The following is a 13,060-nucleotide window of genomic DNA, read 5'->3' on the forward strand; positions in this document are numbered from 1 at the left end:
TCTCTCCACTATCACTATCTCTCCATCTCTTCATCTTTATATCTTTATCTCTATGTATCTCTCTACCCTAATATCTCTATGTATCTCTTTATATCTTTATCTTTCTCTTCCCCCTCTATCTTTGCAAATTTATATCCATCTCTACATATCTCTCCCTCTTTATATCTCTCCCCCTCTCCCTATGGCTCCCTCTTTCTATATCTCTCTACTTCCCCTCTTTCTGCTCTCTATTTATCTCCCATAGTGATAGAAATGGGTGAGGCAAGTCCCCCCCTCCCCTCCCCCAACACCCTCCATTAGAAATTAAGATCCAAAAACAATCAAAACAAAAACCTTTAAATTAGGGAGATGTTCAAGCTTCGTTACCAATAGGGAGAGATAGAGATGAATATATGTATACACACACACACACACACACACACACACACAGAGAGAGAGAGAGAGAGGGTCCAAGAAGTTGGATCCCTAAAAAGTGCAAAAAGTGGAAGTATTTTTCCTAATTTTCTAATTTCGTCACAATTGGTATAAAACTTTGAATCCTTAAATGTTGAAACTTTAAAAAGTCTAGTTAAATATAAAAATGTGTACTTCGGGTCTAGTTCTCAAATATGTAATTTATTCTAATACCCAGATGATACAAATTGATTGATAATAGGAATGTATAAAAACCATTTCTTAAAAGTCAATTTTTAAGGACCATACTATGCACATGTACGATTATCATATTTTGACCTAAATAAAAGTTTTTGTAATCCCTTTGAGAAAAGACATGTAACATACTAAAGATTGATGAAGATTTTTCAATAATTTTTTTCTAAAAAAATTGTTATTAATTTTTTATTGGGTAACAATTTACAATAATAACTTATACATAAAATATGGCTTCCAACGGTGTTTCCACCTAACCCCACTAAGGCACGTGGTCATGGATCCCCTATTGGGGTGACAAGCCCCCCAAACCTTGCAAGGGAGTATCACCCTCGGCACCCCTTCCCCACACTAACCTATCAATAGTAACAATATGGAATACTAATTCAATTCCTACACAAATGCCCCACATACAAAGTATATCACGACTTACACACAAACGACCAAACTCAAATTTGTCACCCAATTTAGACTCGCAACCTTTTTAAACATCAAATCAATTGCCTAACACATTTGTAGCTATCTAAAAATGACTAATGCATATTCATCTTGTCATGGTATCAACTTCTCATCCCTTTTTCTATCCATATTAATTAATTTTTAAAAATTATTTAATTAAGTTAATACTTCCTCTATTAGTTAAATAATTTTATTATCTAATTAATTCATCTTAAATTGGTCCTCTATAATTAAATAATTTTCAAAAAATATTTAATTAGATAACACTTCTCTCTCAAATTAAACAAATTCAAACAATTTATTTAATTTTTATTTTATTTCCTCCATGCCTTTTCATCCTCTTTAGCCTTCCACCTCATCAATCCATGAGCATTATAGGTCTTAAATCTTCTCTCAAATTTTCTTATGCATTGATCTTTCTAGTTTATCTCCACCATTGATCAAATGTTATGTGAGGCATATAAATACCTGCACTCATTCATCTCTCCCTAGCTAGCATACATTATCAAGAGCTAGTACTTCATGAGATCAAGAGCACTACTATCATTTTGAGAAAACATCTATCATTATCTTTATCAAGCATCTTTGATTACATTTTTTTCCCTCCTATCTATAAGTAGATTGTGTTTGATAGGTTGCACGTTAGTACCATGTATACAAGTATGTATGTTGCTGATTTTACATTAAACCTATGTGCAACATGATTCTGATTCTGTTGGCTCCTCTCGGGATGAAGTTGTACCTCTTACTGTTGTTGAAGCTTCTATTCACCCTCTCTAGAATGGAAAATGTTAAACTTGTATGTACTCCTATGGCTACTGGTTGTAAGTTGAGCAAAGATGTTGAATCTCTGAAGGTTGATGAGAGAAAATATAGATCAATGATTGGAGGATTATTGTATCTAACTGCTACGAGATTAGATATCATGCATGTTGTTTATCTTGTAGCTAGGTTCCAACAAGATCCCATAGAAACACATGTTGTTGCTATGAAAAGAATTTGCAAATACTTAAAAGGAACAGAAGACTATGGTTTATGGTATCCCAGAAGATCTAATTTCACTCTTATTTCTTATACCGATGCGGATTGGGTTGGATGTGTGGATGAGAGGAAAAGTACATGTGGGGGTGCATTTTTCCTTGGACCATGGTTGGTTGCTTGGTCGAGTAAGAAACAAGATTCAATATCTTTGTCTACTACTAATGCTAAATATATTGTTGTTGCTACTTGTTGTACATAGGTATTATGGATGAAACAAACTTTGTAGAACATTGGAATATTTTTTGATGAACCAATTTCTATCTTTCGTGACAATACCAGTGCAATAAATATTTCTAAGAATCTAGTACTGCATTCAAGAATGAAACACATTTCAATCCAATATCACTTCTTGAGGGAGAAAGTTTTGGAGAATGAGGTGAAGCTTGATTATGTACCTACAAAAGAACAGATTGTTGATATCTTTACTAAAGGACTTGCTAAGGATACTTTTGAATATCTCTGGGATAAATTGCATTAGTCCAATGAACTTCATGAATATTATCATTTTGGACTAATGACTTGGGGCTACCTCTTAAGGGAGGCTAAGTGCAGTTGTGAGTTTTTTTTTGAGGAATTGAACAAAATGAGCTAACAGTTTTTGTATCTGATACTTTGTCCTTGATGGAAAAGGGGGAGAGAATGAGAAGAATGAGATATTGGGGGAGAGAATGAGAAGGTGAGAATAACTAAGTAATTGGCAAAGCATTGAGAATTTTGGTATTAGAGCTAGTGATATTGTCACTATCGTTGATGTGTTGCCATCAATGACAAAGGTGGAGATTTTTGCAAGTTTGGTCAAAATGAGCTATTGATGTATTGTCATTGATGTCAACATGCTTTGGTTGTCATTAGTAACTAGTTGTTATAGTTGATGTTGAGTTTCCTATGCAGTTGTGCTGAGATATTTTCTCTTCATATCTTCTATATTGTACATATGTTCTTGTGGTTTTTATATGTTGTTCAGAAGTCTTTAGAGATTTTATATTCAAGATTTGGTGCTCTGGATTGCAATGCTAAGGAAGTTGTGTTCACCAATGTGTGTGATAGTGTTTCTGTGAGAAATGCATGCTCCACATTTCTTCGCATTATGGTTTTTGGTGTTGTGGTTTTGAAGATAAGTTGATAATATCCTTAGCTTCATTCTATTCAGTCGGCATGTGTTCTTGGGTTTCGGAAGCATAGTTTTAAAGTTTGATGGTGTTTACTGTAGGTTTGGCCAAGCTTGAGTGTCTACACTTTACACTATTTCTCTAATAATTATGGATCATTGTATAATGTGTTTGATGTTTATTTTGGTCTCAGTTAAGATGTGTTGTGGTCCACTTTACATTCTTTTCCACCACATGAATTTTTAGTGCCAACCTAATTTAAATTGTGTTCGGTTAAGATGCGTAGCTGACCTAGGGAGATTTTTCATATGTGAGGATGATATAAATAAAGGATAATTTGTTGAAGACAGTATGGATGTGAAAAGAGAGCAGACATGTGTTGTAAAAGAAAGTTAAATGTCATGAAGGTGTGTGAAAGAGAATCTATCTCCCTGATCATTTGACGAGTGTTGTTTGAGTTGGTGAAACACGTTGAGCATTGTGGACTTTCATGTGTTAGCTACTAGAAGCAGTGAGTTGGAGGTATCTACAGATCTTATGGTTGCAGAGGTGCATAAGTGGTGGATTCTTTCTCTTTTATTCTTCTTCATCTTGGTAGTGATCCCTCTGACAGTGAGTCTTTCTTTCTTTCTTTCTTTCTTTCGAGAAGTAACCATTTCTTTGTAAAAATTACCTTAACCGGTGTCACCCTAAAAGGTGTTCATATATTGAGGATAGCATTCTTTGTGATTTTTCCCCTAACAAGCCGCTACTACTATTGTGGCCTCCTCCATTCTTGAGGCTCCTACTCCTATTTTACAGCTCCGACCTTCTCCTACTGAATTTGCTCCTAATGTTGTTCTATTGCAGCAGCTTGTTGTTGTTCTGCAACAACAACCTACTATCATTGTTGACAAAAACTTTGTGGGGTCCTCTCCGCTCGATCCTCCCTTTGATGGTCTTAATGACAATATTGCTTGGACCATAGTTTGTCATAGACAGAAGGAGAAGTCTCCCCCCCTCCCCCAAACCCCTCTTTGTCAAGGCTTGGATGCTTCTCCCCATCCTTGAGCTGGGTTTTGGGTTGTTGCAGGTTGGATAGGTTTTTCGTTGGCCTATCTAATCTTGATGTGTTTGGGGTTTGCACCCCTGTTTTGTAGTCTCTCTTTACTACCTACGGTCTATTGGATAAAGAGTCAACACCCTTGTTTTGTTGTTTTCTTAATAAAAACCATGATCCATTAAGAAAAGGTAATCATTTGTTGGAAGCTAGCACTGTGTTGTTCGAATGCATATATGCTATATTTAGTTTGTTTTTCTGATGAATGTGTACTTTATCAAAATTATTTTGAGATATAAGGCTCAAAATGTTGCCTTAACTGCATCGTTTTTTAAATTTTAGTTTTTTAAAAACTAAAATGTAGAAAATTTAATGCTCCATATTATAGTTGATTACCATTTCTTTTAGAAGGATGGGAAAGGTGACCAAACCAATGTCACCAAAATAGGGACACTATAAATTGGTATGTCCGGATATGAAAAGGAAATAACCACCAATGATAAAATGAGTAATATTCTAGATTTGCAATAACAATGTAGACAAAATTCGTGTATTTTAACTTCATCATTATGTTCTTGTAAAATCAAAATATAGTTTAGCTTTCACAAATTTTCCTTCTCATAGAATAAGTTTTGTTTCAATGGAGACTTGTACTATCACTATAACTTGGTCAAGTTCTACAATCAAATGCCACATACTTGTTACATTTCTTCTTAAAGATATTTTGCCTTGCTTAACAAGTTGAAAACTACACCTTCAAGGAGACAAATGTATATACATAATTCAGAATCAACTTATTTTCCTTGGTTTGTTGACCATTTGCCAATATCACTTGTATGGAAAAGAGGAATCCCTTCCCCTTTCTTCTTATCTTCATCGTCATGCATCACAATTCACTCTTCCTTTGGCATTTATCTTCCTTTATTGATAAGTTCAACAATAGATGATATACCACCCTATCATGGAATGATATAAATGGGAAACCATTTAGTCATTCCAATTCAAGCATTTACAACATACTTATATTTATTTTGTTGCTTTGCACTAGAATTTTTATTAGGATTGCAAGATCAATATAACATTAAGACACAACTGCATACTTGGATCTCCCAAAGCTGGGAACCGATCATAAAAGGTTCAGTTAACATTTTTCCCTCAGCCAAGGGTTTTTTCATTGCTAAATTTGAATTTGCAGAGGATAGATCGAAAATCTTAGGGATTAATCCTTTCAGCTGGGAGGACAAATATGTTTTGATAGTTAAACCCTGGTTCTCAAGCTTTAATCCGTCTACTAATTCATTTAATGAGATTCCTATTTGGGTTAGGCTCCCCAACCTTCCCCTTCATCTTTGGACGGATTCTCTGCTAGAGGAAGTGGGGGAGGCTTTAGGTGAATTCCTAATGATTGATAAGGAATCCCACCAAATTTATCATTCCACTTATGCTTGTATTTTGGTTAACATTGATGTCTGTAAAGGGCTTCCAGCTGAGTTAGAGATTGAATCTTCCTTGGGATCTTGGGTCCAACCACTCGACTTTGAAGGTATCCCCTTTAGATGTCGAAAGTGCTTCCAGACTGGACATGTTGCTGTAGGGTGTGAAACAGATAAAAAGAAAAAAAGATCCGCTTCTTGGTGGAAAGGTGCATCCTCTGAACATTATTTTGTTAAAAAGAAAAGATTCTCCCAGTTGGTGGCACAGGTTCCTCAGACTGAGGGTACGCCTCCTATTTCTGGTGTTGTTGTGCCTCAGGAATGTGTGAATGCATGCGGTGGCACCCCGAGTGATAAAAATGATTCAATGGATGACCCTCCCACATCTTAGGTTGTTGTTGGATCTTCTGTTGTCTCTGCCTCTGTGGATGCTAGCTCTGCTCCTCCTGATGATGGGAGGTCCTCTATTCTGGACCCTTCCTCTTGGCAAAAGGCTACTGCTAGGGTTGAGGAGGGATGGATTATTGTTAAAAGCAAAAAATCTAAATTGTCCCAATCCTCTTTTGATATGACTCTTCGATCCCATAAGGGTAGGTCAAATTCTTGATCTTTCCTAGTTGGGGTAGGGCTGTTGGTTTTTGGCAACTTGTTGGTTTTTGGGTGGGGGTTAATGTTGTTCCCCTTCTTTCAATTGGCTAGGCCAATTCTCTCTTGTGTTCTGTTTCTTTGAGTGGTCTTTCAAGTTTATCTTTTGGTTTGGGTTGCAGGTCCTTCTAAAACCCGTCTTGTATAGGGTTTCTGGTCCCTTTAAAACTTGTTTTTACTTAATCAAAAACATTAAGACACAACCAACAAAATTAACCGTCAATGCCTATTTCAACCAACCCACCTGTGTACCCTTCAATGTGGAGAGTGGATGCTATAAATCACAATTCATATACAACCAAAAAAATACAACCTTAAAAGCCTTGTTTTGGCCAAACCACCTATGGACCCTTCAATACCAAAAGTGACTTATACAGATCACACTTTATTGGATATTTAAGTAAACCATACAACTCTTTCTTTATTGTTAGAGATAGTGGATGCTAGCCCTCCACCCTCACTTGTTTTGAGCCTTTGGAGGATGGAATTTCATGGAAGATTGTTCAAAGGAGGAGAAACCTTCCTAACATGCTTATGTCTATCACACCCAAGTTAAAAGTGCTTGGAGCATTAGTAAAGGACCAAGTTAAAAGGTTACTTTTTTGTTGTTTTCAATCTTTGGGCTACTTGTCTTGTCTTGTTGAGGATTTTGAAAGCCCTTTTACCCATATAATAATAAAACAAAATGCAATTTTCATATTTCTCTTTTGATAGTGTAAAATCTATAAATTCTATTCTTATAGATAAGTAAGCAATCTTATATTAAGGGTTCATGATCTACCTCGTCTCATTGTTTTCAACAATTTGTATATTAAAATTTTAATTTGTGAAAGAAAGTATATATAAATTTACATTAACTGAGAATTAGTGAACATTAAATTAAATATATAATTCTTTGTAAATCACCATTATCTTGTAACTCTAATGTATATAGGATTAAATCAAATACAATCTAAACAAATATTAACTCTAATGTATATACGATTAAATCAAATACAATCTAAACAAATATACATGTAGAAGATTTTCATAAACACTTTTTTTTTTGAAGAGAGAATCCAAATGCATTTATATTATGTTTAAATAGAGATTGTACAAATTCTCAACATTCACCAAACAAACAATTTTCTAATTTTAAATACAAATATATAATTCATCAAAAAATGAAATTTTTGATGTCTTCAATAGCTTTACAAAGGATAAACATGTTTTAAGAATACAAACTTTCCACACTTGGATAATTAAGAGTCCCTCCCTCAAAAGAGGAAGCTTAATTTCATGAATATTTTCTAATTCATAATAATTACTTGTCATTTCATTAGAGATGACCATAAGGCCATTCATTTACCTACCAAACTGAGAAATAGACATTTTAGACTAGAATATTGTTGGGAGTAAATGAGCTACTAACAACTTCAGTACTAACATTCACCAAACAAACAAATTTATAACTTTCATAAAAATACAAACATATAATTCATGAAAAAATGAAATCTTTGATGTCTTCAATAGATTTACAAAAGATTAACATGTTTTAAGAGTACAAGTTTTCCACCCTTGAAGAATTAAGGGTCCCTCCCTTTAAAGTGGAAGTTTAATGTCATGATTATTCTCTAATTCATAATAATTACTTGTCATTTTGTTAGAGATGACTATAAGGCCATTCATTAAGCTAACAAATTGAGGAGGAATAGACATTTTAGAGTGGAAGAATGTTACGAGTAGATGAACTACTAACAACTTCAACACTAGACACATGAATTGAATTCCCCTCAAGTTGAAGCATGATACTACCAAGTACTTGTAACATTAATTTATTATATTCATTTTCATTCAAAACTCCCCCTTCACCGGCTCTCACCATTTTAAAAACTTCTGAAATCACTTCATCCATCTGCATACATTCACAACAAATTTCTCATTAATAAATTCTTACAATTGTCATATTATGTTTTACATATTCCATACAAACATCTTAGTAAATATCTAGCCATATGTTCAAGTATGATGACACTAACATTTTTAATTCTTTAAAAAAAAACATAAATGAGGAATATGACCTTCAAGTAATTCTCAAAAGAAGATCACACTTCTTACAAAGAAAAGAAAGGAATCTAAAGCTACTCAGGATTATTATTCTTAAGTTTTGAATGTTGCATTCATTGAAATTCACTTTCTAAATGTGTTTAATTGAGCCAATGGAATATAGTTCACTCTCCTCCACCCTTGGCAATGATTTGGCCATTTCACTCTTCTAAAACTGTGATGGATTCTCATCTTGCTTATTGCTGGTTGAATAAAGATAAGCAAGGACCTTGAAATTTGTTGTCTTTCCTCCCAAAGCTAGGACTGTTATAATGATTATCTCCTATAAGATGTATATATTTCCCCAGGGTTTTTTGATATGTCATTTGGTTTTCTTGGTTTGAACTGCTATAGCTTGCTCATGTTTGAAACATTTTTTTTATTAATATACATGGGAACAATTTCGTAGTTGTAGTTTATCTGTGAAAAATTTCATATATTTACATAGAACTATCCTTCTAATGAATTTTGATGTACAATTGAAATTCATTATTAAAAAATTGTAATGTACAATCTAGATTTATTATTGAGAATGATAATGATTACAATGTAAATCACATTCTTCATAATCTTATAATTTTTTAAGTTTATAACAGATAGTCTTATTTTAACAACATGTTATCGAGCATGTGAAAAATGAATTTATTACATTAATTTGAAATTGTCATTGTTATCTTTTCTATTTATGCCTTAAATAAATTATAAATAGTATTCTGAAATTGAACTTAATCTTACTTTATCAAAATCATAAATTTTGACTCATAATAACAATAAAAGACATACAAACTTAATAACAATAAAAGACATACAAACTTAACGGTTCTTGTTATAATGCTTTTGATGTTTTATCTGAAATCAATTATATGGTTTTTCAATCAAACTTGTTGACCTATATTATACTACTTCAGAAATATGCTCAACAACTATATATTTGAATCTATGATAAATTTGATAAGGGAAAAAACACCTCATACTTGCTAATAGACTTATTCAAATTAAAAAATTAAAAAAAATTCAGTCCATAAAAATGATATTGTTATTAATGTCAACGTAAGTGTAATACCTGTTCAATGGCTCCTACAGGTGGCAAAGCAACTGAAGGGGCCAAATTATCTAGTCCCACTCGAAGATATTTTCTTGGAAGATCTCCATGCTTATCTTTTGGTAGTGATTTCCAAGTCATCTGGAGCGCCTGCCAGGACCCACAAAAATCCACAAAATGTCGACATTGTTTTATTTCATTGCTTTTGCTAAATGTTAATAAATTCTCACTCCTTAATTTAGATGTTTCTATTTCATTACCTTTTCCAGTTCAGATTTTTGATGCAACAATCGTGCCACACCTTTCCCATCATAAGTCTTTTCACTACGCGCCACAGTGATTGGTGTAGCCTTCAATTGGAATGCAGCATGTTCCACCACCTTCTTGAAAATCTCTATGAAGTCCAACTGGTTCAAATCTCCACATGGTGCTTGCAAATCTATACAAGTGGCTTGCGATTTGATCGCTGGATTTACTATATGTTTCATCACCTGCCACAAAGAGAGGATTCCAAAGCATTTGATTACAAGTAAATTTAAAATAAAAGATCGTTTTTTAATGGCAATGACTTAAAGTTGTTGGAGTTTTGAATAAGTAAATGAAGGTTTGGATAAAACAAAATAAGAAATAAGAAATGGATTTTAGGTATTTAAGTAATTGCTATGGTTTACTGTATTCATATCTGAAAAAATGAGCAATGGAGACAAATAAATGGCTTAAAATTGTCATCAAAGAAGTTTTGAATGAGAGGAAGAAGACTTGGATAAAACAAAGGAAAAAATAAGAAATGAACCAATAGAATATCCTATTGAATGTGTAAATACCAGAGAAGTCGGTAAATGGAGTAAACCTGTCTAGTCGGTAAAAGCATAGAAGGAAGATAATCGGTTTAGTGGAACCGAGTGCATTTAATGCTTATCTTACCTAACTGCATGAAGCCCGATAAGGTAAAGGGTGTATTAAAGTTCTTTGTGTGGTCATTTTACACTTACCAGTTTTCAAAGAGCAAAGTTAAGCAAATCAAAGGCGATCAAACATCTCCAGAGCTAATTCAAGGTACTTTCACACAATCTTAAAACACATTTTCAAGCAAGTTAACTGATCAATATCAGTTGTGAATATTTGCATTATATTTACTAAGTCGAAAGCGTTTTTTTTTTTGGTTAAGTTGAAACCCTAAGCTATTTCGTTAGTAGAAATCCAAGTTTGAAATGGTTCCCAAGATGCAAAAACCTGTTGTAGTTGAGACTATTGAGAAGCCCTCACTAAAGTATTCCTTACCTCCCAAAGTGGCATCTAAACCCTATGAAAAAACTGCATTTTCTCTTATTCCGAATAGGGTTTTGTTGGTTGAAGATGTCAGATTTTACACTAAGTGTCGTGTTGAAGAGCTAGGTCATACCGAAATTAAAGACATGTATGATGAATTATGCAGCGATGGAATCCTGGATAGTAAGTATGAGCATATCAAAGTTAAGGGATTGGCCGAAGCCCTAACCTATCCTCGAGTTTTCAAACCCCAATGGGTCAAATTTCTCTTGAGCAGAGTGCATGACGACTTTATGTGGTTAGAGGATCAACCATTCAAAATCACCAAGGAGATTGTTCACATAATAACCGGATACCCTATATACGACCATGCTCGAGCACAGAAGATGATTTCACAGAAGGAATTGATAACTTTTACGAGAGTTGAGTCTGATTGTAGAGGTCTGAAGTTGAATAATGTAACTGATGAAGAACTAAAGTTTGCAATTAGATTCATTGGTTATTGTTTCTTTCAATCGGCAAGAGAAAACAGTGTACCGTGTGCAGCTGTAGATTTGGCCTTTAAAATTGTGAAAAGGGGTATGAAAGTTGATTTATGTGAAGTATTGTTGATGAACCTTTTTGAAAATCTCAACACAATAAGGAAACCTAAGAAGAATAACACTGCTAACACACTAAAATTTGGGTCACTCTTAGTGTGTATGTTCTTTTATTTTCAGAAGTTCTTTCCTTCAGTCGGTAACATCGTTCGGGAATTACACCGACCAATAACCCATCAAATAAATGACTTTATCAATCAACTAGGTGATAACTTCAATGAGATAATGGATGATTACTTTAACAAATTTCAGGAAAAGATGCATAACAGGTATAGGATCCCACCTCAGTTAGTGGAAAAATATAAGGATGCTATATGTTTTGAAGTGGACACCGACTACTGTTATGTGAATGCAGTAGAACCCAGAACTCAATCTTTACCGCCTATGGGTTATGAGATTGATTTTGATATTACTCAACAACAGATAGATGCCTTTCTGGCACTTCCAAGGCACTCGACCGAGATCAGGTATGGTACCTATGAAGAGGTAAAAGAAAAAGTAAAAATGAACATTCTGGTACCAAAGGCCACCAGAAAAGCCACTAAAATGATCAAAGATTTAACTGAGAAATTTGGAGAAGGTTCGACCTCCACACCTACTAAGCCAGCAGGTAGGAAAGATGATCAACTTTCAATTAAGGAAGAATCTAAAGCTCAAGAAGCAGCAATTACACTGAGCACCGAATTGCCAAAGGGTAAAATTTTGAAAAGAAAGAAATAGGATACAACTAAGGTATCACCGACTCCACCAGTTAAGCGACCTAACACTAGATCATATGTTGTATCACCCGGTAAGAGGCAGGAAAATGTTGAATTGCCTAAAGTTACAAAGACTTATAGAAAGTCGACCAGGAGACTCATTTTGAATAAGGAGTCAAGTGACACTGAATCTGAAGATCCAAATAAATTTCAAATTGTTAAAAGTACAAAGGAAGATGTACACAGTGTTGATAATTTTTGTGCAAAATTGAAACAATATGGTGGATTTGGATCATTTAGGTATGTAAAATATGACTCTCGAACAGAAGAAGAGAAGAGGCAAATAGAAGAGTCAGTAGTGTGTACACTTCTCAAATTCCGAGTAGTTCCATTGGAAGTAACTAATTTTTTTCCAAAAGCATTGTACTCTCATATTGACAACAGATGGAAATATGCTATGGACTTGGAGAAACAAGTAAGAGAAAGAGTTTTGGTACATCTCTTTCCAGACACGTTAGTTGATGATATAAGAAAACATTTGAAAAACTAAAAGACAAATTTTCAAGTCAAGCAAAGGGCCTTGAAAATGATGAATGGTCTTTATCTTGAAGTAGAGAAGGAAACTAAAGAAAAATGGCAAGACATATTCAAAATTCAAACTGAAGAGACTCAAGGTGAAGTGGAAATAGTTGACATCACCGAGCAAGATCCTGCTTCAACCATTCAACTAGATGAGGATGTCATGGACACTGAGGCACAAGAAGAAGAGATGATAGAAGGAAATGCCTATGCCAAGCTGGTATCAAGTGAATCAGTTTTGGAACAGGTTAAGTCCTATCCTCCAGTAACTCAACAAGTGTCAACCGAGCAACCGAGCAGACACCGAACAAGGCAAAGAGGATCAAAAGGCTACACAAGGTGAATCTACCTCTCAGGCCACAGGCAAGAAAACTTATCAAGCTCCTGCAAGCACTGAAATTGTTGTCACTGAGA

The 13,060-nt window shown here is 34.3% G+C and overlaps 1 protein-coding gene across 1 annotated transcript; it reads right to left on the minus strand.

Moving 5' to 3' along the window:
* Positions 1-8,012: 8,012 nt before the first annotated feature.
* On the minus strand, positions 8,013-10,038 carry LOC131027362 (uncharacterized). Its single transcript, XM_057957398.2, has 3 exons — positions 9,762-10,038; positions 9,510-9,651; positions 8,013-8,291 (listed from the first exon to the last, which is right to left on the minus strand). The coding sequence occupies exons 1-3, from the start codon at positions 9,987-9,989 to the stop codon at positions 8,074-8,076; spliced, it is 588 nt and encodes a 195-aa protein (XP_057813381.1). The 5' UTR covers positions 9,990-10,038; the 3' UTR covers positions 8,013-8,073.
* Between the last annotated feature and the right edge of the window lie 3,022 nt (positions 10,039-13,060).

This window comes from Cryptomeria japonica, chromosome 3, assembly GCF_030272615.1.
Source record: "Cryptomeria japonica chromosome 3, Sugi_1.0, whole genome shotgun sequence".
Taxonomy (NCBI): Eukaryota; Viridiplantae; Streptophyta; class Pinopsida; order Cupressales; family Cupressaceae; genus Cryptomeria; species Cryptomeria japonica.